We start from the raw sequence: 25,259 nt of genomic DNA on the forward strand, positions 1-25,259 counted from the left end.
CTCAGGACTACATCCAGCATCTCTACAATCGTCTCCATGGGAGAATAGCAGCCTGCATTGCTGCAAAAGGTGGATATACACTGTACTAGTGCCGACATTGTGCATGCTTGTGTCTATGTGCCTGTGGTTCTGTCAGTGTGATCATGTGATGTATCTGACCCCAGGAATGTGTCAATAAAGTTTCCCCTTCCTGGGACAATGAATTCACGGTGTTCTTATTTCAATTTCCAGGAGTGTAGTTTCCTGCTGGTGGTTCCTTGATTAGTATCCAACAGTAATCAGCCAACACTGATGCACTCCACTTTTGCTGGTTTATAGTTTCCATGTCCAAAATCTTGTGGTGGAAGTGTCCACAATCACAATGTGTTTTGCGAGTGAAAACATGGTCAAGATAGGCTGCATTAATTTTTAATTATCTACGCGACTGGCCAATTTCAACATTTGGTCATTTTCAAGTATGTATCTTAAGCTTACATGTACCAGTTGTACAGATAGTAAAAAGGTAATGCAGCTTATCTGGACCAAGTTTTCATTCACATTTAAAAAATTATCAGCACAGTTTATGCACTTGAATCACTGCAGTGACCACAAGCACTAACTACACTTCAGTTGCATGTTCTTCCAGCATATGAACAGAATACAACTTTTAACAGACTGAAAGTAAGCTTAAACTAAAGATGCTCTATTCTTCCCTTCCTCTTACCCTTCCCCTTGTTCCTATGAGCTTAAGCTCAAAATAATGACACAATAAAAACAGCTATTGTTTCCTGAAACTTTATCACTTGGTCTACTAACAACCAGATTCCAAAGCCTGTAAGAGAAGGGATCAACAATGGAAGCTAATAAAATATAATTATGTAAATGCATCCTTCTGTAATTTGTAAGCAAGAGCTAATTTGAGTTTTTCATTGTCATTCCTGTTATCAGCATGGTTGCTATAGTAGGCATACATTTACTTCATCCCATTTACATTTTTGCTATTGACCAGTGTAATCCTCACACACTGGAAGAGCTACAGCAGAACATTGTAAATGATATTGCTACCCTTCCAGCCCAGCTGCTACATGTGTCCCATAGTTTGATAAACTTAGCACAACATCGCATCAACGTCAGTGGAGGCCATTTCCATTACATTTTGTGGTATTCATTAACAGTGGCCAAGCTCACATCAATCTTTTGTAAATATTTTCCTGGCCAGTTTCATTTTGCCATCACTACATAAACTGTGTTGTGTTAAACTGTAACATCCATTTTGTATAAAAGTCCAAACTGTAGATAACTTTTTGCACTGTCTTAATCAGTATAACAGGTTGTCAGAAACTTATCAGGAAGTCACAAATGTAAATGATATACTCCTCCCCTCTGTGATATTGGCATTGATGCCAATCACGAAGTGATTTATATTTATTTATATTTATCGTTTCCATTCTCTTTGACAACTAGTCTCTTTATTCTTGCCCTCTTCTGGGATTTTTCCTCATTTCTTCACATCCATATTATTTGTTTTTGATTATGTGTACAGATCCAGTGATTTAATTATTATCTTTTTCAGTGGTGTAACTTTACACAAAGATGCTTTTTTTGAAGTATTATATATAAACAGTAGTTCAATAGTACAAGAGGAGTAGCAGAATTTTATTTGAAAGTAGCTCTTTTCTCTTGATATTCATTAACACATATGAAGTTATCTAAAAGTAATTTCCATAATTCTCAGTAAGAGTAGCTTAGCAATTGCTACTTGACAAAAGTAGTTTGCAGGTGGCTCTTTCTGCCTATTAATATTTGACTCCACATTTTTAAAGCCTCTCCTTCTTGATAGTATTTACAGAATATTATAAATGAGTTAATGGATCAGTCTTTCAGTGGAGCATAAATTTGAATTGTACATCCAGTATTCCTATAGATGTCACATCTGTTATTGTGTCTGTTAACCAGTGATTTTGGGATTTGGTAAGTAGAAACCCCTGTCCTATTTCAAATATAGTTGATATTGAGTTTTGGACACCTATTTATTAATTAATTTGCTTAATTGAAAAAAATTGTATTTTGTGCTCTCTAATAAGTTTGGCCATAGCAAGCTGTTGTGATATTTGGTCTGTATCAGACACAGAAAGTTGTTAGAGAATTTAAGCCTACAAAGTTTCTGTAATAGGACACCCCCATTGGCATAGAAATCTGTCATATATTTCCAGTTACACTGTCCCATATCTGATATTTATTTTATATTCTCAATATGAAGTTAAATTACTTTTTACCATAGCATTCACATTTACATGTCACTATTTCTCTCTTTTCCTCCAGACTTTCAAAGAAACATTATGCAAATGTTGTAAACTGAAACATTATTAAAGCAATGAATATTTTAAATTTTAGAGACCAACAGAAGAAGAAGTTTCCTTAATTCGGAATCATATTGCAAGTAACTCAAATATTCCACTTGACAAGCCAGAACAGTTCCTATATGAACTTGCAGAAATACCAAATTTTGCTGAACGCATTGCGTGTTTCATGTTCCAGTCTGATTTTGAAGATGGTATGTCTTCTATTGAAAGTAAACTGAACAATTTAAAATCGACTTGTCAGGTAATTTATCACAAAAAATATTAGCTGCAAATTACCAGTGATAAATCTCTCAGCCTTAGATGTATAAAAAAATTACTAAGAAAAGAGCTGAGCAATTTTTGATAAGGTGAAGGAGTGGACATAAATGAGTAGTCTCTTTACAAGTGTAAGACAATTAAATGTTTAGTAGTATAGCCATTTTTGCAATTTAAGAAGAAAAGCTTCATTCTGTGTGTACTCATTAAATTTTACACAAATAAAATAACTGCTGTTTTATTTTCTTCAAATGCCTAAAGGTATTATGCAATTGTTTGAGGACTGTTTGAGCAGATAAGGAAAATAAAGATCAACTTACAGTATTATGAACCTTCTTCTAAAAGTTTTCAGACCTAACATGTTTTATAGATGAAAAAGTAACTCTCATTACAGCTATTGTTCTAATTAGCTATAGCTTCATGTAAGAAAAATATTTTGTGTGTAATCTCATGTCTGAGATGGGCCAGAAAAATTATCTTTGTTTCACAGTTTCTAACAACATCAGAAAGTCTGAAGACAGTACTCAGCATTATATTGGCTCTCGGTAATTATATGAATGGTGGCAATCGTACACGTGGACAAGCAGATGGATTTGGATTAGAAATTCTGGCCAAGCTACGTGATGTCAAGAGCAAAGACAATAGTGTTACTTTGCTTCATTTTATTGTAAGAGCATTCATGAAAGTGAGTAGTTTACATTTGAAATTCTTAAGTAAAGTCCTTACTTATAGGTTGGTACAAAAATAAGAAAAATGAGAGAATAGCAAATAATATTAATAGTGAGCTTCCAGGTGTTCAGCAAACTTGTTGTTTCCCATTTTCTGCACAATTTTTGATGACCATCCCAGCTACCTTCTTCAGGTGCTGTGAATTTCGCTATTGCGTGTATTCGCTGCTTGGATCCCAACCAGAATGAGACATCTCAGGGCAAATAACATCCAGATAGACCTATTTCTCTTCTTCATTTCTATGATGAACTGGAAATTGTATTCACTATTAATTTTAGAGAAGCTTAAGTTTGTGGATAGTACACTAGTTTTCTTGGAGTTCTATCATAAATGCAAAAAAAGTGGGACTACTATCAAAGAGTGTCATGGTTAAGACATAGGCTGAGCATGCTGTGTACTGGTGAGACTTAAAGCTCTTGTATAAATCTATTTTGGTGATTAAGAACTGTATGTTGGGCCATTCTTTTGTCTGTTTATGTATTCATTTAAAACACTTAACTATAATCATACCAGTTCATGACACAAGCAATATGTTCAGTGGCTCAAGGTAAGCAGTATAAAATAAAGTTGAAATACTCCTGAACATGGCTTTTAAAAAGAAAACAAATAAAACAGAAAATAAATAAAAATAATTGGTAACCATCTGGCTGGCTGTGAAGTGAGATACCACAGATTGTAATTTCATGTGTATGTTACCGTAACCAGAAGACCAGTAATTCATATGAAGCCTCTATGGAGGATGTCTTTAGCCAGTAACTACTAGTTTGCACAATCACTGCAGAAATGATGCCGTGCACAGTTTTCTAACCTGCCATTTAGTTTTGATTTGGGGCCCAAGAATTAAAGTATTAAGAAGGTGGTAAGAGCCTGTCATAATTCAGGATTCATTTTTGCCTTGTAATGTCCTTTGTACTATCTCTAACAGTGTGGGGATACTGAAACCAGACCCTATCAGCAGTGACTGATTAGGGAAAATGAGACACACAAAAAGTTTCCAACAATTTATTTTTAAGAAATACTAAAACTTTTGGTAATTATTTTGGAGAACCATAACCCCCTGCAGAATTTACTACAGGAACCTGACCACTTCCAAGTATTTATTACATTAACAAGACATCATCCTCCTATTGCAAATTTACCAAAGAATAATTTTAAAAATGACAAGGAACTCTGTTAAATTTTAACTCGGTATGTAATCAAAATTGTCTTTAAAATCAGCATTTCATCAGAAATAAGGGAAACTTTACAAGTCCCATATACAAGCAATATAAAATGCTGACCAAAGCCGTACAATCACCTTTTAATTCAAGCTCATGCCCTCAGAAAGGAATTAAAAGAACATGATAGTTATAATACAATACATAAAGGGGTTAACTGCATCAGCAACATACCTGTAGCAGCTCTCTTACAGAAATTACTCTCAATTAGCTTTGGAAGCTTTGCAGGTAGAGCTGTATTATTTTCGGTTATACACACCAACAAAAAGTTCGGTTCATGGCCATGCCCCATATACACATGAATGAGAATTTTTTGTACTTAAGTGTAGAGCTTTCCGTGAAATGTAAATAATTTAGGAACAATTGAAATGTACTGTCTAATGAGATACCATAATCCACTAATTACTTGCCATTGTGAGAGCAAAGGCAGGAAGGTAATCATGAAAAATCACATATAATTGGTAATTATTCTAGTCTAACAAGACAACATTTATGTATGAGGAATACACAGCTTCCACTGCCCCACATGCAGCTATAAAATGCCACCAGTGCTTAACACACAGAATGTACCATGAAAATATGGAGTCATGTTGAGTCCAATTGCTTATAACATGTGTTGGTATGGAGCGAACCAATAACCACATATCTACACCCACCACAGGATGCTGGATACACGAGTTACACTTGATAGAGGCTCCTAAGGCTCTGTTCAAGGGCAAACATGCTTAGCACTCATTCTGTTACATGTCTGTAATATTGTGTCTCTCCTGAAAAACTCATACTCCATTCTGTACAATCATTTTGAACATCAGCGACTCATATAAACAACTGCCCAGCTGCCACAGTTCAGAGTGTGAACCATACTGTCTGACTGTGCCCAGAAGTAAATCCTTTCCCATTCACACAAATGGCCCCTCCAATCATGAACCACTCCACATCTCTGCTTCATCTGTACTATTCAGAGATAGTTTAAACTACGGCACAACATTTCTAAATTTGAGTTCTGGCATTCCTTCTTCATTGTGGTCTTTGGAATGTCCATTCTGATCTGATAGATGGTCTACTGATATCTTATGACTAGGCTATAACACTTCAATACATTAGCTGGTGACAGATAACATTTATTCAGGAATATGTTATGGTTATTAAAGTGAAACCAATGATTTAGCAAGGCTTGGTGTCAAGATCTAATTGATCAGTATTTTAATTTATTACTTTACTAGCTACTGGCTTCATTTCACCAGTGAATTTAAATATCTCCTTTTTAGTGAGAAGAAGTTACTGGCATCAGCAGGTTTCTGGTATTTTTCTGACGCACTTTGTACCAATAATGAAAATGTAATTAGATGAATGTTTCAGATTTTGATGCATGTAAGTAAAAAAAAAAAAAGAATAATATTCCAGTTTTGAAGCAGGTTATCACTATCTTTCTTCTTCCCTTCCATTTATTTGTAGTTTCTTGTGCTTTACACTTGAACAACAAAACAATAAATAATTTGATTGAAGCGAACTTCCCTTTCTGTACCTGGGACTGCTGTACATTGTGAATTTTGTCCATCAGTCTTCTGACTGGTTTGATGCGGCTTGCCATGAATTCCTCTCCTGTGTCAATCTCTTCATCTCAGAGTAGTACCTGCAACATACATCTTCAATTGTATGCTGGATGTAATCTAATCTCAGTTTTCTTCTACTGTTTTTACCCTCCACAGCTCCCTCTAGTACCATGGATGCTACTCCCTGATATCTTAACAGATGTCCTACCACCCTGTGCTTTCTTCTTGTCAGTGTTAAGTGTACATTCCTTTCCTCACTGATTCTCCACAGAACCTCATCATTCCTTTATCTTACTGGTCCACTTAATTTTCAACATTCTGTAGCACCACATCTCAAATCCTTTGATTATCATTCCTATGTTGGATATTAGTAGACTTCTCTTGGCCAGGAATGCCCTTTTTACCAGTGCTAGTTAGGACTGTTGATATTTTTAAAAATATCTAGAATCCAATATATTGACATTCAAAAAAAATATCAGTATCAGTTCTCCATATACCAAAAATATGTATCGAAATATCAGTGGGGAAAATATCGAAGTACCAGCCCATAAAAATATCGGGTGCACAATATAAATATACTGCTGGTTTTTGAGCCATACATCTAAGTATTGATTTATTATTAGATATTCTGTAAATCAACAAGCTAGCACTAGCAGCCTACCTATCCCCCTTAGAGAAATAATCATTAGTTGTGTGGGTCATTTAGCTTATCATAAATTATTTTGTTTATCTATTCTTTATTCCCCTCGTAAACATGACACAACTTAAGTGTGTCATTTGTCCATGTTACAAGATTAGGATTCTGTCACTGTGTCAACTTGCTTTCTCATATTCTGTTTATATCAAATAAATGTTATATTTTTAGTTTATGTCCTTTTGCTTTGTTTCCGCATGAGCAACACTTGCGTATGTTCATGACATGGTTCCCATTCTCAACTTAATACATTGTTTTTATCTTATACTAAAAGAACACTTACCAGCTGATTAAATAACAGCTGACAGTATTTGTTTACAAGGGCTGAGTCTGAACATGACTCAAACTATTCTAACAGTTAACTTCACAGTTCAGGAAATCTTGGGTTCTGTTCAATCTTTTGATCTGCCTGCAATCTAGTGACTTTTGTTGGTACTCTCATGAGAACCTGTCTTGGCAGTTTTAATGCACTATGGATTTTGATAACAAAAATAACTCTAAAAGCAGACTGAAATATTTTCTAGGCTGCAGGCCATACATAACAACACAAAGTGATAAATAAAAAATTTCCAGTCATGATTCTGTCCAATTCTCTAGGTTTCATTCATCCCATGATCTGGTGACATCTGATGATACTATCTCAAAGACATGTCTTGCCACTGAAATTCATCCTTGCCACAAAAATTACATTAACTTTTTTTACAGTCTATTTCATTTATTTGATATTTAATTCTTGATTAATTGTCTTGATTGTTTCATCTGAATGTTGCTGCCTAGTTTTCAAAGTGATTGACATCTGGTAACATTTTTATCTGTTGTTCTAATATGTGGGTAGGGATTCAAATGCCCATTTCCAACCTACTTCGTAAATCACTACAGTCTCCCACAAACAAATGAAACATTATAATGGGTTCAGTCAATAATATTCTTTGAAGGACAACATTTTATGTTGTTCTTACTTACGAATTGGCATAAATGTAAATATATGCACACATATCTGTACTCTATGAGAAATAGCACTGAAAATTTTTCAAACGAAATAGGAGTTTATGCATTGGTAGGATTTAATGCTATTTCTTCCAATGTTTCATGAAACTTAAATTTTAAGCAGTGCCACAGCTTATTGTTGTGGAGTTTGTTGTTGCTTGCATAGTAGTTGCATTTGTGTCACACGAGTTGAATATCACATGATTGTTTGAACATGCTTGATATTATATCAAATGATGTGGCGAATCGGGAAGTCTAGAGCCTGTTCAAACATGAGTATCATTTGCCCAGTGCTATTGTTTACATACCTTCACCAATAAGAACAATTTTTGTTGTTAGTGTTTCTTTCTCAGATTTAATTTAATGGTATATTACACCACTTTAACATAACAGCCTTTTTCTTGACTGGTTTCCAGATCGATCAAGAAAACTGCTTTCGGGTGTCACACATTTAAAACCTTTTAAGGACCACTATACCAAGGGAAAAACTTGTATCTTTCTTCTAATTTGAGCTGTGGTGCATTTCCTTCATTAGCACCAAATCATCCACATGAAAGTTAGGTGTGGTAACTTTTTCATTAAATTTATGCAGCTGTTTATCTGCTGCTTGTTGTAAATTTTCTATTACATCATCATCTAAGTTTTCTATGTGTGCATTATCATCATCATCATCTGGTCATTTAAACAATTTCAGCAATGGCTTGCCTATGAAATTAGCTGGCAGTATTTTGATGAGAGCTAAACCAGTAGATAAATGTGGAAGTTCTTTAAGTATTATTTGGAACTCTGGTATTTTCTATGCCCAAGTTGAACATCTATCTTAACAGTATATTCTACATAAATTACAAATTTATTTCATGATATGTTCAGAAGGTATTGATTTTGGATTATTTTTAGATGCGGTTATGTGACGCATTTCTCCCCATTCTAAGTATCCTTAAACCCTCTCGTGGGCAAAATTATTGAGCAGTGTTTTTTAATGAATGGAGAGCAGATAGTAATTAACAGATAGGTATATTTATCATACAGAATATCAAATTTGCTCCAACTATGAAAGTGAGTTCACACAACAAGGTGGGAAGTATTCTTCCCACTGCTCTTCCATTTTCAATATATGTCATATTTATTTGATAAAATTACTTCTCTTGTTACAATGATTGTCCACAATTACTTTCCATGAAATTTTCTGAAACATGGGTCTATGCAAAGTGGTATTTGACAATATGTACAAACACAGAGAGTGCTTTTTTCCACAGCTTTGGTACTGCAGTGATGGCACGTCCAGTAGGTTTCTCCTAAAATGGGTTGATGCTCCCCTACAGCCACATGACGAAAATCTTCGGGTACTTTACACCTTTTTGCCTGAAAGACAGGTTTTTGTCCATGCCTTTTTTGAGATGAGAAGCCAGCAATCAATTGTCTGGCTAGATGGATGCTGTATGTGAGCTGATCATGCTGTCCACTTTGTCTTTTACTTATTTTCCACAGAATAAAACTGTTCACTGCAGCAACGTCCACCGGGAAATAAAATATTCTGTGCCACCATTTTACAGAACATCTGCCAATAACATACCTTTCTCATAATTGATCAAACTTATTGACACCACCCATTATTTTGTTGTATTCTGCCACAACGCCAGGACAATAAATCTCTGTACTAGTACCATCCTTGTTTTTCCTTTTCTCTGTGGCTGTTTCTCATGGGTCATGAATTGAGGACAGGAAAGTGACTGGATGGTTATCCATCCATTTCACTGCAGAAATGGTTCCTTTTGTTTCAAACTGGAATTCTCCTCGTTCCAATTTTACCTTTTCCTTCATAAATTTGGGTAAATCAAATGTATTTACCTTATACTATAGCTTTGAGAAAAAAATCACAAAATTTCATGCAAACAGCACTGAAAGGCTCCTCTACAGAGCAACACTAAGCTATACAATGCCTCTGCATGAAGGTACAGCAAAAACGGTGAGAATTTCTGATTGGAAGTAGTAACCTATACTGTTCACTAGGTGGTAGCACCGTACAGAGGTGGGGACTGTGAATCCCACGGGACTACGAGCGAGTTCATTGTAGTGGGAAGCATGTTTCCCACGGTTCACGAAAGGGTTAAAGTAATGGCTTATAGTTAGTTAGTTCTGTGTTCCATTCATCAGTCTCATAGTAATTGTTATGATGTGGAATGTATCAAATGCATAGGAAATGCACACATGAATCAATGTTGGTTTTTTTAGCTTAAAATTTTTGTTACCTACCCCATTCCCTTAAATGGCACAAAATGCATATATTACACCTATAGATTTATTTATTCCTATTCAAGAATTCATCTATGATGCAGGAGTAGTTGTCAAGGAGATACGTTCTCAATTTATTTTTGATACTATTACTGCTACCTGCCAGACATTTTAGTTCATCTGGCAATTTATCGAAAAGATTTGCAGTAGAATATTTTACCCCTTTCTGTGCCAAAGATAGTTTAAGTAGAAGATAGTTAAGTTTTTCTTTCTTCTAGTATTATAATCATAAATGTCACTGTCATTTTTAAACTTTCCATTTCTGAGTAAATGTCTTGTGAGGCTGTTGTAAGAATTCCTAACCTTTTCAACAGATGCCTACAAGATATGTGACAATGAGCCCCACACATTATTCTAAGCACTTTCTTTTGAGTAATGAATACTTTTTGCCTAAATGTTGAGTTACCCCAAAATATTATTACATATGACATCAGAGAGCGAATGTTTGCAAATTATTTTAGTTCTCTAATTTCTAAATCCTCAAAACTGGCAACTATTCTGATTGCAAAAGTTGCTGAACCTAGTAGCTTTAAGAGATCCAAAATATGAATTTTCCAAAAACTTAGTATGCTCTACCCTGGCCACTGAATTCTGTTGATGTGTTATGTTTATTGAAGGAATTGTATTCCTTGCAGCAAAAAATTGGATGTACTGTGTGTTTTCAAAGTTCAGAGCAAGCCCATTTGCAGAAAACCAATTAATAACTTTTCCAAAGACATTTTTTGTATAAATTGTGGGACATTGCTGGTTAAAAGTCTCTTTGGTTTCCCAACATCGGTAAAATGATTACACATACAGTGGATTACTGTATTGGTGTTATTATTATCTATTGTTCTGTGGGACCAAATTAAGGAGAAGTCTCCATGGTCATGGAACGAGTCAATATATGAAATTATAACATGATAGTAGAAACAGATAAAATGAAATACAAGAAATGTGTTCAGGTGACAATTTGTAAGTTTAAATGAAGAAAATCAACAATGTAACACTGGAATTTGCTTAATTTTTCAGCTCTTCCAGGAGCTCCTAGACAGAATTGGAGTGAGACATGAGGAAACTCTTCAGTTTAGACTTAAAAGCGTTTGGGCTACTGCTAAGATTTTTGAGTTCTTGTGGTAGCTTATTGAAAATGGATGCAGCAAAATAGTGCACTCCTTTCTGTATAAGAGTCAAGGAAGTGCATTCCACATGCAGATTTGATTTCTGCCTAGTATTAACTGAGTGAAAGCTGCTAACTCTTGGGAATAAGCTAATATTGCTAACAACAAATGACATTAAAGAAAATATATACTGTGAAGGCAATGTCAGCATTCCCAGACTATTGAATAGGGGTCGACAAGAGGTTCTCAAACTTACACCACATATAGCTCGAACAGCCCATTTTTGAGCCAAAAATACCCTTTTTGAATCAGAAGAATTACCCCAAAAAATAATACCATATGACATAAGCATATGAAAATATGCGAAGTAGACTACTTTTCATGTTGAACTGTCACTTATTTCAGATACTGTTCTAATGGTAAATAAAGCAGCATTTAGTTTCTGAACAAGATCCTGAACATGGGCTTTCCACAACAGCTTACTATCTATCTGAACGCCTAGGAACTTGAACTGTTGCGTCTCGCTTATAATATGCCCATTCTGTCTTATCAAAATATCAGTTCTTGTTGAATTGTGAGTTAGAAACTGTAAAAACTGAGTCTTACAGTGGTTTAGAATCAAATTATTTTCCACAAGCCACAAACTTATTTCATGAACTAAAGCATTTGATAATGTTTCAATATTACACACAAGATCCTTCACTACCAAGTTGGTGTCATCAGCAAACAGAAATATTTTTGAATCTCCTGTAATACTAGAAGGCATATCATTTATATAAATAGGAAACAGCAGTGGCCCCAGCACTGGCCCCAGCACTGACCCTTGGGGAACGCCCCACTTAACAATGCCCCATTGGGACTGATTGGGACTGAACGCCACTACCACTCTCAACATTGCGGAGAATTACCTTCTGCTTTCTGTTCTTAAAGGAAGAGGTGAACCAATTGTAAGCTACTCCCCTTACTCCATAATGGTCCAACTTCTGCAGTAATATTTTGTGGTCAATACAGTCAAGCCTTCGTTAAATCAAAGAAAACACCTAGCATTCACAACTTTTTATTTAACCCATCCAAACGCTCACACAGAAAAGAGAATATAGCATTTTCAGTTGTTAAACCATTTCTAAAACCAAACTGTACATTTGACAGCAAATTATGTGAATTTAAATGCTCCAGTAACCTTGTATATACAACCTTCTCGATAACTTTAGCAAACACCGATGGCATAGAAATAGGTCTATAATTGTCAACATTATCCCTGTCTCCCTTTTTATAAAGTGGCTTCACTACTGAGTACTTTAATCGGTCAGGAAACCGACCACTCCTAAAGGAAAAGTTACAGATATGGCTAAGTACTGGGCTAACATACATAGAACAATACTTCAGTATTCTGCTAGATACCCCGTCATATCCATGAGAGTTCTTGATTGTTAGTGATTTAATTATTAACTCAATCTCCCTCTTGTCAGTATCATGAAGGAGCATTTCAGGTAACAGTCTCGGAACACTTTTTTCTACGAGCACTATATGATTCCCTGTTGGAACTAGTTTTCTATTTAGTTCACTTGCTATATTCATAAAGTGATTATTAAATACTGTACATATATGCAACTTATCAGTAACGTGGACATTCCCACTATGCACTGATTCTATATCCACGACCTGTCTCCGCAGACCAGCCACTTCCTTTACGACTGACCATATGGTTTTAATTTTATCCTGAGACTTAGCTATTGTATCTGCATACCACATACTTTTTGCCTTCCTAATAACTTTTTTAAGCACCTTACAATAGTATTTGTAATGGGCTGCTGCATTTAGATTTTGACTGTTTCTAATGTTTTGATATAATTGCCACTTTGTTCTACAGGATATTCTTATCCCTCTAGTCAGCCACCCAGGCTGCCTGTTTGTGCTAGTACCCATTTTGAACATTCTAACTGAAAGCAACTTCAAAGAGCACGAGAAAAGTCTTGAGGAAATAAAGTTCAACACTGATTACTGTAAATGATGTAGCCGACGGTTGCGCAATTGCATGTCATAGTTATTTACTTTCAGTTCACAACCCCACAATATTACACAGTTATAAGGCCAGTTCACTGTTGGTTAACTTTTGATAAGCCTCATTAATAGTTTGCAGGCAAATGTCGGCATACTGCTACAATAGTTTACTGTTGAACATCTTTGACCAGTAAAAGCCTTACCACACAGTTGTTGCAGAATAATATGGTACGAGTGGCACTATTGACCAGATACTGCCAATTTTTTTTAACAAGTGGTCTATTTGTGTTACACTGATTTCACGGTTAAGTTGATGCATTGTTGTTGATATTGCCAATACAGGTTTCTTGTCTGAAATTGGCCATGGACTGGCTGTCTCGGGACCAAAAAATTGGGGCTTTATATATCTTCACAATGATAGGTACTGAAACTATATATTGTCAATGTTTAGTTTACAGAAATACAATTAAAACATAACTAATTCAATTAACTGAATATATAGAAAAATTACTTCTTTTTAACAGTTTCTTCTACCACAAAAGTTAGGCTGAATTGTTTGTTTAAATGATTAACTTAACAAATGGTTAATGCAAACAATGCTTTTCACCAATTCTGGTAATTATTTTGGAATTAAATAAAGTCTGTCTTTGCTAACATGTTTTTGAAATGCTTCGAGAATCCTAGTGGTGGTTCATCCAAATGTTTATAATTACTTCAGAATTTATATTTGTTTGTAAGTCAACAACAGAATTTGTTATGAAACAATTACTGATTTCATCCTATAACAAAAGACATTAACTAGGAATGGTCAAAATAAATTGGAAAATTAATTAGATACACAAAACTAAGCACAAAATTAGATCTGGTGCTATATTTCTTAAGACTGGGGACTAACCTTTCTCTTTTATGAAAATGCAGATTATACTTGTGTATGCTAATAGTAATTAGTAAAAAATGAAAAAATGACTTTAAGGTGACAGATGGGCAAACAAGAGAGGAAGTGGAGCGATTCCACATTTCTTTTCTGACTTAGTATGGTAGTCTACACATCAACACTTTAACTAAATCAATTCCATCTCATGCTAGCTCTAAATACTTCACTTTAGTTAAATTCAGTTCATATACTTCCTGTAAGTGCCCCATGAACTATTGTAGTACTTTGGATTTAAAAGCTGTAATGTTAGCTTCTGTTGGGTACAGGATGACCAGAAATTCCTCTTAAGCTTCTCCTGGAAATCCTCCAAGGTTTTAAAATCTTCAAAATGAGCATTACCGTATGTTGCTTCATCTCCAGATAAATATCCTAACATGAAATCTATCTTCTTGTGATCACTCCATTTATTGGGTAATGATCTATAAAATACCCCTAAGAAATCGGTTGCAAGAACTTCCTCCTCCAGATAAAATGTAGGGAATTGATTCACCAAATTTAAGCTGCTGTTAAATTGCAAATCTTCTACCAGATCCACAGGTAAACCTACACCATTTCCAATTTGTTTTGCAAGCTATTCTGTCTGTAATTGCACTCCAAAAGTTTTGTAATTCTTCTTGGCAATTTGTAGTATTACACTCAAAGGTTGTTGAGCTGTTCTGTAAACTTCACGTATCTTTTACATGATTTCAAAGTTTGGCCTTCAAAGAGTTACTTGTACTTTTTCGAACATATTTCTAACATTACGAAAATATTCCTTAAACTCAGTGTTTACTACTTGATGTACTTCATTGGCTAAGTTTCCTGTGAGACTTTTAATCTTTGTGTCAATATATGTTAACCTTGTTGCCTGCTCTGTTATTTGAACAGTGAAATTTTCGTTTGTTTCAGTTACCTTAATAGTAACAGTGTCTTGTATGATGCCCTGTTTCGCATAAATCTAATGTCTACAGTATCTTCTATTGTTGTATTTATAGTATCCAGTTTTTCTTTTAAGGTTTTAATACATTCCTCTGACCTCTGTCAGGCTCAAGATTATGTTTTGAAATTTGTGCTCCAAGTCTCGAATTTAGTGCTTAAAGTGTCAAACAATTTTTTGTTATTGTCGTTATTTTCTTTGAGTTTATTATTTCAATCTGCTGTTATATATGTACTAGTTTCTTCTAATTTTTTATTAATGCTTTTCAATAACTGTTTATATATATATATATATATATATATATATATATATATATATTTAAAAAGAAAGATGATGAGACTTACCCAACAAAAGCGCTGGCAGGTCGATAGACACACAAATAAACACAAACATACACACAAAACTCTAGCTTTCGCAACCAACGGTTGCCTCGTCAGGAAAGAGGGAAGGAGAAGGAAAGACAAAAGGATTGGGTTTTAAGGGAGAGGGTAAGGAGTCATTCCAATCCCGGGAGCGGAAAGACTTACCTTAGGGGGAAAAAAGGACAGGTTTACACTCGCACACACACACATATCCATCCACACATATATATATATATATATATAGAGAGAGAGAGAGAGAGAGAGAGAGAGAGAGAGAGAGAGAGAGAGAGAGAGAAGGAAACATTCCACGTGGGAAAAATATATCTAAAAACATAGATGATTGACTTACCAAACGAAAGCGCTGGCACGTCGATAGACACACAAACATACACACAAAATTCTAGCTTTCGCAACCAACGGTTGCCTTGTCAGGAAAGAGGGAAGGAGAGGGGAAAGACGAAAGGATTTGGGTTTTAAGGGAGCACTCTCGCGCGCGCGCGCACACACACACACACACACACACACACACACACACACACACACACACACACACACACACACACACATATATATATCCATCCACACACATACAGACACAAGCAGACATATACAGAGGCAGAGAGTTTGGGCAGAGATGTCAGTCGAGGCGGAAGTGCAGAGGCAAAGATGTTGTTGAATGACAGGTGAGGTATGAGTGGCGGCAACTTGAAATTAGTGGAGATTGAGGCCTGGGGGATAACGGGAAGAGCAAGTTCCCATCTCTGGAGTTCAGATAGGTTGGTGTTAGTGGGAAGTATCCAGATAACCCGGATGATGTAACACTGTGCCAAGATGTGCTGGCCGTGCACCAAGGCATGTTTAGCCACAGGGTGATACTCATTACCAACAAACACTGTCTGCCTGTGTCCATTCATGCGAATGGACAGTTTGTTGCTGGTCATTCCCACAAACCAATGCCATCATTTTAGCAGCTGCTTCAACAGTTCCTTCATCCTTGGGCTCTCCCTCACAGAAGACTGTTCCTTGGTGGACCTCCAAAATTGCTGTGGCTGTTAATCCAATACTACAAACACCATCCATCTCTCAACCACCTACTGGCATTTAAACAGCTTCATACTTGGGCCTGTTATCTTGTTAAATACCATAAATGGACTTGCTTGTTGGGAATATGTTGCAGTCATGTGGCCAAATATTCTCTCTTTGTAGGTATGGACAAAGACAAGGTGCAGTTTTGGCTACTGTCTCAGAAACTTTGCTGAATGGTGTTATCTTCAACCAGCCTGGACTCCGTCACTGATTATTTTGCTTGGCATTTCGCCCAGGCCTCTGTGTCAGTCTCACTATCCACTCACCTTCTGAAAAACCATCTGGAATTACACTCTTTATCTTTGATTCCCCACCTGCTGTAGCCCTACAACACCCTGTTTAATGAGTGGAAATTTGGCAACATGCTTGCCTTCTGACCTGAAATGGCTCCTGGACCAGACCGCATGCACAACCAAATGCTTCAACAATTATTGGTGGCTAGCCAATGTCATATATTTGTCATTATTAACAATCTCTGGAATGAGAGAGAATTACCTTCCCAATGGCAGGAAGTCGTCATTATTTCAGTTTTGAAATTGGGTAAACTGCCACTTCAGATGGACAGCAATCATCCAATCAGATTAACCAATGTCTTCTGCAAGTTGCTTGAAAATATGGTGTGTTGAAGACTGTATTGGATCCTTGAATCTCAGGACCTTTTTGGCTTTGAACTAAAGTGAGTTTCACTGAGGCTGGTCTGCTGCACATAATTTAATCCATCTGGAGTCTGCTATCCAAATGGCTTTTTCCCAGTGTCAACATCTTGTTGGAGTTTTCTTTGATCTACATAAGGCTTACAATATCACATGATGCCACCACATCCTTGCCACCTTATGTGAGTGGGACCTTCATGACCAGCCCCCGATTTTCATCCAGAACTTCATTTCCTATCACATTTTCAGTTAAAGGTTGACATCTCCCACAGCAGATCCTCCCTGCAGGAGAAAGGGGTTCTGCAGGGTTCTGTTTTGAGTGTTCCTCTCTCTTTTTAGTGGCTATCAATAGCCTGGTGGCTACTGCAGAGCCAATGGTGTCTTTCTCTACGCACACTGATGATTTCTGAATTTATTTTGGTTCATCTACAATGGGCATTGCTGAACCCAAAGAGCAAGGAGCAAAGAGCAATACATAGAGTGCAGTCTTTGGCTGTCACTCAATGGCTGCCAATTTTTTGCTGTGTGATCTACATTACACATGAAACTTCCTGGCAGATTAAAACTGTGTGCCCGACCGAGACTCGAACTCGGGACCTTTGCCTTTCGCGGGCAAGTGCTCTACCAACTGAGCTACCGAAGCACGACTCACGCCCGGTACTCACAGCTTTACTTCTGCCAGTACCTCGTCTCGCCAGTTTCATATCAGCGCACACTCCGCTGCAGAGTGAAAATCTCATTCTGGATACATTACACATTTCTGTTGCTGTACAGTCCATCCACATCCAGATCTGTTAACTTGTTGGCCAGTCCCTCATTGTGATGGACTTTCATTGTATTTTGAGACTAGGCTTTGATGCCCAAGTGATATAGCTTTCCCATCTTTAGAATGAGATTTTCACTCTGCAGCAGAGTGTGCGCTGATATGAAACTTCCTGGCAGATTAAAACTGTGTGCCCCATCGAGACTCGAACTCGGGACCTTTGTCTTACACGGGCAAGTGCTCTACCATCTGAGCTACCGAAGCACGACTCACGCCCGGTACTCACAGCTTTACTTCTGCCAGTATCTCGTCTCCTACCTTCCAAACTTTACAGAAGCTCTCCTGCTAACCTTGCAGAACTAGCACTCCTGAAAGAAAGGATATAGCGGAGACATGGCTTAGCCACAGCCTGGGGGATGTTTCCAGAATGAGATTTTCACTCTGCAGCGGAGTGTGCGCTGATATGAAACTTCCTGGCAGATTAAAACTGTGTGCCCCATCGAGACTCGAACTCGGGACCTTTGCCTTACACGGGCAAGTGCTCTACCATCTGAGCTACCGAAGCACGACTCACGCCCGGTACTCACAGCTTTACTTCTGCCAGTATCTCGTCTCCTACCTTCCAAACTTTACAGAAGCTCTCCTGCGAACCTCGCAGAACTAGCACTCCTGAAAGAAAGGATATTGCGGAGACATGGCTTAGCCACAGCCTGGGGGATGTTTCCAGAATGAGATTTTCACTCTGCAGCGGAGTGTGCGCTGCAGCAGAGTGAAAATCTCTTTCTGGAAACATCCCCCAGGCTGTGGCTAAGCCATGTCTCCGCTATATCCTTTCTTTCAGGAGTGCTAGTTCTGCAAGGTTAGCAGGAGAGCTTCTGTAAAGTTTGGAAGGTAGGAGACGAGATACTGGCAGAAGTAAAGCTGTGAGTACCGGGCGTGAGTCGTGCTTCGGTAGCTCACATGGTAGAGCACTTGCCCGTGTAAGGCAAAGGTCCCGAGTTTGAGTCTCGATGGGGCACACAGTTTTAATCTGCCAGGAAGTTTCCCATCTTTGTCAACTGAAGTGGACATATTGGTCATACCCCAATGATAATTGAGATCTCAAGTACACCAACTGGGGCATGAACTTTGATACTCTAATACAGCTCTATACAGCATTGGTCCAGTCCCCTCTAGAATATGGGAGTCTTGCATAGAACTCAGTGGCACCTTCGATATTACAGATGCAGGACCTGATACCCCATTGTGAGGTACAACTGGCACCTGGTGCCTTTTGGACAAGCCCTGTGTTCAGCCTCCTTGTGGAGGTAGGGGTTTCTCCATTGCAGGTTCTGTGCCACCAACAGCCGATCGCGTGTACGTTCTGCATTCACTGCTCCCCAGAGCACCTAGATTACTGGGTAAGGAGCTCCACCTGACCCATCATCGGCCCTTTTTTCTGAACTCTAGCTGTACCCTCTTCCACCTCTTCTCTGGGCCCACTCATGTACACCTCTGTGGTTTATCTCTTGACCACAGCTCTGTCTTGACCTATCACAAAATCTGATAGACTTGGCTCATTCTGAGGCCTTCACCACCAATTTTTCTCCATTCTTGGTGTGTTTAGAGGTTCAGTAGCTCCCTGTACTGATGGCTCGATGGTTGATTCTCACACTGGCTTTGGTTAGATTCGTTGAAGATGTAATGGGCTCTGCTCCTTGCTAGATGGCTGCACTGTTTTCACTGCAGAGTTGGTGGCCATCTCTTGTGCTCTTGAGCATATTTGTTTCCGCACCAGCGAGTCCTTCCTCATATGTAGTGACTCTTTAAGCAGTTTACAAGCTCTTAATCAGTGTTACCCTCTCCATCCCTTGGTCCTGACTATCCAACATTCACTTCTTGCCCTTGAACAATATGAACACTCAGTGGTCCTTGACTGAACCCTAGGTCATATTGAGATCCTGGAGAATGAACTCGTTGAGAGGCTGGCCAAATTGTCAACCAGCAAGCTGTCTCTCGAGATGAGTATATGGAATAAGATGTTTGATCGGTATTTTGCCATCACGTTATAAGGTTTTGGAATATGGAATGGTGTGTTATGACTTTTCCAAACAAGCTATGGGTTATAAATGAGACCACAAATTTCTGTAGGTATTCCATGCAGGCCTCTCCCAAGAACTCCATCATCCTTTGCTGGATCCACATCGGCCATACAACTCATGGTCATCTCCTTCATTGCAAGGACTTGCACTCTGTCATTGTGGTGCCTGTGTGATGATGATCCATATTGTGCCGGACTGTCCTAATGTAACTACGTTGCAGCGGACTCTTAATCTGACTGACTGACTGCAGAGTTAGCAGGCAATGCCTGAGTGGCTAACCTGGGTTTACAGTTTATTTGTGAAGGGATTTATTACCATCCTCTCTAAGGGAGGGCACCTCAGCCTTGGTGACCCATTGAAGGGCTGGTAGGTCACCCTGTTGCCTCCTTTGCTCTGAACATGTAGTTTTCTGCCCCAGCCCTCTCCCTACCCACTCTTTTACTCTTCTTCCTGCTTCTCACATGTTCTGTTTGACCTGATGTTCTTCCTCTGTTCTCCTGTGCTTCTCTTGCCCTCTTTGTGTCACTAGTCTTTTCTGGGTACTAAGTGGGGTGGCACTGATAAGTGGTGGGAGGTATGTCCCTGTTCCGCCTCTTCTGGCTGCTCCAAGGATGGAGCTTCCTTTCTCCTTTCTCTAGGCTTTGTTGACCTTCAGTAGACCTTGGGGTTTTCTTTCCTTAGGTTATGTGCGCTAGGCCTTTCTTTGATGTGTAGTTTCATTGGCTTGCCTGTTCCATGTAGGAGGGACTGACAGCCTCATAGTTTGGTTCCTTTAATCATAAAACCAACCAACCTTTCCCTCTTCTGCCACCTTCCCATTGCCTGTTGTCCTCCCATGTGTAACTTGCAGGGCTGTTGCCTGTATGTGAGTGATCTTTCTTTGAACCATTTTTTTTCTTGCATCTCCTCCCTTCCCCCACTGTTTCTTCTCAGTTGGTCCACAGAAGAGGCTTGCAGTGAATCAGGAATATTTTTAGATCTATTAATATTTTGATGATGATGTAAAGACAGCACAAGATGGTAATGAATGTAATAAAATGTGTGAATGTGTTAAGATTGTACTGTTCTGCACAGAGTGAACATTGGGAAAATATTGTTACGTAGGTGTCTGATGCAAACATAACACATCATCTGCTTTTGTAGATGACCTGGAGCTAGGGAAGACAAAAGGGTGACTATCACGAGCTTCTTAAATTTCAACACTGTTTACTTTTACATTTTATTTTCCATATTTAGCAGTCCAAATTTATCTCAAACTGCAGAGCTATAGATTCTGTTGTACCTGGTATCTCAAAAACATGGTGCCATGTCCAGAGCCACAGAGTCACAGTGGAGACATTAGATGTCCTCCAAAGTCTGGTATTAGGTCTCACTCTCTCCTCATTGTATGTCAGTGTTGTGGCGTTTGTTCTGTCCCATTGTAAATACAATATGAATGCTGATGACCTCCAGCTGTACTAAAGCACAAAACCAATTAACTTGACATCATCTGGGAATATCAGTGCTGACATTCGGCCTATTAAAATGGGCATATAGCGTAATGTTGAAGGTCAATCTATCCAAAACTGAAGTATTCTAGGCTAAATAGCTCAAAATTTAAAAATGCATAACATTTTTAAACTTAAATGGAACAGACATGATTTCTTCCTCAGTGAAGAGTCTATTAGTATGAACAGATGAAAATGCTAACTAGAGTGAACACAAAGCTACAGTTTGTAAAGAAGTGTCACTGTCTTTCTTCCAAAAATATAAGTAGATCTTCCTTTGGTACCTGAACGGGACCTGCACTACCAGCTGGGGTTGTTTGCAGAAATGATATTCTGCAAGGTATTTCTGAGGACACCTCATGACAGTAGAGCTGGTGATGAAGGTCTGCATACAGTATTTGTCATGTTGGGCTTTTTGATTATACGTCACCATCTGTAACTATCCTAGCTACATAGAGGCAGGTAGACAGACAGATTACCATTCACGTAGTTTCTGTTGTCATCCTATCATTGTAAATCTGTCCTTGACCTCATGTTCTTGGTACACACCATCAAACGGGCACCTTCTACAAGTCCTTTTTATTAGCAGGTAGCCTACTCGAATTTGAAATGATCTCCCTCTCCATACCAAAGAAATGAATCCCACCACCAGCTTCAAAAGACAACTAATCAGCAATCTACACAACACTGTATGTCTTTGTCTCTTGCATCAATCTCTTAAATCATAAGACCAAAATTACCTCCAAATCATAGACAAGTCTTGTGGTGGTGCAGTCAGTCTCTCTCTCTCTCTCTCTCTCTCTCTGTGTCTGTGTGTGTGTGTGTGTGTGTGTGTGTGTGTGTGTGTGTGTGTGTGTTCTGGCCACAGAGAAATCTATTTTTTTTCCCAAATAATTTTCATGTTTCTATTACTACCACTATTATCATCATCATTTATATTACTTTCACTTTTCAAGGAACTGTGAAATTTTATGGTATGTTCTGAAATTTTAATGACTAGTGTGAATTTTTGCTAATAACATAAGTTTTAATATGGTTAACATCTGTAATATTACCATTAACATTCTTTTGAATTTTTGTTTTTAGAAATGTGATGATCCATTAAATCCTGAAATGGCTTTACCTGTACCTGAACCAGGAGATATTGAAAGGGCTGCAGTTGCTAATTTTGAAGACCTCACTGTTGACCTACAAAAACTAGAGAGGGACTTGACAGGTACCATCACATATATTTTGATATTGATGATAATTTCGAGGTTTTTTTACACAAATAACTTGCACGACAATTGTAAAATGAGCACTCTTTAAATAATACTGATATTTTACCATGAATATGTAGGTATTTAAATGTGTATTTAACAATTCACCTGACAGTGTGTGGGAGTGAGTATTTCTGTTATGACTGCATTATCCTCTGTTACCTATTCCATTCAAAAATGGATCATTTTAAAAGTGATTGTTAGTAAAAATCTGTATGAGCTCTAATTTCTCTGATTTTATCATTGTGATCATTACAGGAGAATTATGTGGAAGGAATTAATTTATAGTTTGATTCTTCATGGAACATACATTCTTGTAATTTAGACAGTAAGCCTCTCTGTGATGTACAATGCCTTTCGTGTAAGTGCCTCCTGAGTTTGTTAAGCATCTCTGTTATACTCCCAGGCTTACTAAACAATCTCATGATGAAACATGCCTCTCTTTGTCTGATATCTCTGTCACTTCTTTCAATCTAACTGATGAGCAATACTCAAGAACTGGTCCAACAAGCATATTGTAAGCCACTTCTTTTGTGGATGAATTACATTTTCTTAAGAGTCTCTCAGTGAATTTCAGCTTGGCATCTTCTCTTTCTGTGGTTTGTACTATGTGGTTATTCCACTAAGTGTTGCTCTGGATGGTTACTTCTAGGTATTTTACTGTAGTTGGTGCTCCCAGTGATTTGTTGCCAATACTGTAACTGAACAATAAATCATCTCTCTACCTATTCATGCACAACATATACAGTTTATATATATTCAAAACCAACTGCCAGTCATACACAAATCACTGAACCTCACAAAGTTTTCCTGTTCTCCTCTACAGTCTTCTGTCATCATAAACTTCCTACAGACAAAAATGTTAACCATTAACTCGTGAATATCTGTTGTGTTGTATTGGGGGTACCCTTGAAATTAGTTTTACATATGTTATTGTTTCTTTTAAGTACAACTTAATTACTTTTATGTGCAAGAGAGATGTGAAACCAATCACAGATCTGTACTGATACTCAGTAAGTGCATATTTTGTTCACTACATGACAGTACAGCAGCACACAACACCTTGAAGTCAAAGAGCACAGCTTTATCCAGGGTAAAATTGTCCACGCCACTCTCATGTATGAAAAGTGAAATCTGTGTTTTGCAAGATCTAAATTTCAGAATTCATGTTGATTTTTATACGGCACATTTTTGTTCTCGAAAAAGATCACAATGTATGAGCATAATACATGTTCCCAATGTCTACAACAAATTGATGTCGGTGATATGGGTCTGTAATTGTGTCTCGGTCTGATGACACTTCTTTAAAACAGGAATGACCGGACTTTTTTTCCCAATCCCTAAGTATCCTTTGTTGCTGATGGGGCTGTAGCAAAGTTATTTTGCCTAATCTTTGTAGAATCACACAGGTGTAGATGGCTCTCTTGTGTAGATCAGTTTTAGTTTATTTTCTATTCTGCTGTCACTTACCTCAATATCTAAGAGTGGAAAGTCCTGGGTGGAATAACAATAAAATGGAAATACTGTTTTCCCCACCTCCCTGCCCCACAGCTTCTCTCTCTCTCTCTCTCTCTCTCTCTCTCTCTCTCTCTCTCTCTCTCTCTCTCTCTCTCTCTCTCTCTCTCCACCCACGCTCTACTATCCCTTCTCTGCCCCTCCAGATTGCTGCTTGCACCCAAGTGATAGATGCATTCCGGCCCAAGATGCTGGAGTTGGTGGTCATATGTGCATGAGGTGTGCTTGCTTGTGTGTTATGAATGGTATGTGTTTCTCTTTTGCTGATGAAGACACTGACTGAAAGCTTTATGCGAGTGTCTTGTAATTGTGCCTGTCTGCAAGTTCAAGTGTCTTCTTTTCAGTAAGTGGCAAACTATGTTTTCCTACTTTGTTAATAAAATGGAGAGGATAGATTGCTGCCCACCACATAGAGGAGGTGTTGATTTGTAGATAGGCAAAATGAAAAGACTGCTAAAATGTTAAGCTTTCAGATGGGGTTCTTTTTCAGATATAGAAAACACAGCGCGACAGGCTCCAGTGCACAGAGACAGAGGCCATGGGTGCATGTGAGTTGTGCTTGTTTGAATTTGTGTGTGTTTACTACTTCACAAGGAAGTCCTTGTCTGAGAGCTTAATATTTAAGCAGTCTTTTTCATTGTACTTGCCAGCAGCTCTGTGCTTCCTCTTTGTGGTAAGTAGCATTCTATCCTCCTTCCATTGTTGCTATCTCGTATCTGTCATTTCAGCCTTTGTGTGATAATTAGATGATTGACCAATTTCCTGAGGGGAAAAGGAATTTGGAAGACCAAAATCACTATTTTGATCTACTCTTCACAATCTTCTGATTTGATATCACAGAGTAACTTGTTATGGTCGCCTGGTCGTAGATATTGCTAATTGCTATAATCGCACTATTTCACTCCCATTTACGGAGCTTGTTAGCACTTGATGTTAGGTTGGCGCCATTAAAATGCATTGTAGTAATCACTGCTGCTTGCTGGATCGCTGCTGTGTCTCGATGTTGATGCTGGCTATAAATCTGGTTGTCTAA

At 37.9% G+C, this 25,259-nt stretch overlaps 1 protein-coding gene across 1 annotated transcript in view; it reads left to right on the top strand.

The window, feature by feature from the left end:
• The window catches only part of LOC126092813 (formin-2-like), a 209,990-nt gene that overhangs the window by 119,263 nt on the left and 65,468 nt on the right, over positions 1–25,259 (top strand). The window contains exons 9-11 of the mRNA XM_049908542.1: positions 2,374–2,583; positions 3,088–3,282; positions 22,539–22,668. Of these exons, the coding sequence (XP_049764499.1) occupies positions 2,374–2,583; positions 3,088–3,282; positions 22,539–22,668 (535 nt within the window). The remainder of the gene's footprint in view (positions 1–2,373; positions 2,584–3,087; positions 3,283–22,538; positions 22,669–25,259) is intronic.

Source organism: Schistocerca cancellata, chromosome 7 (assembly GCF_023864275.1).
Source record: "Schistocerca cancellata isolate TAMUIC-IGC-003103 chromosome 7, iqSchCanc2.1, whole genome shotgun sequence".
Classification (NCBI taxonomy): domain Eukaryota; kingdom Metazoa; phylum Arthropoda; class Insecta; order Orthoptera; family Acrididae; genus Schistocerca; species Schistocerca cancellata.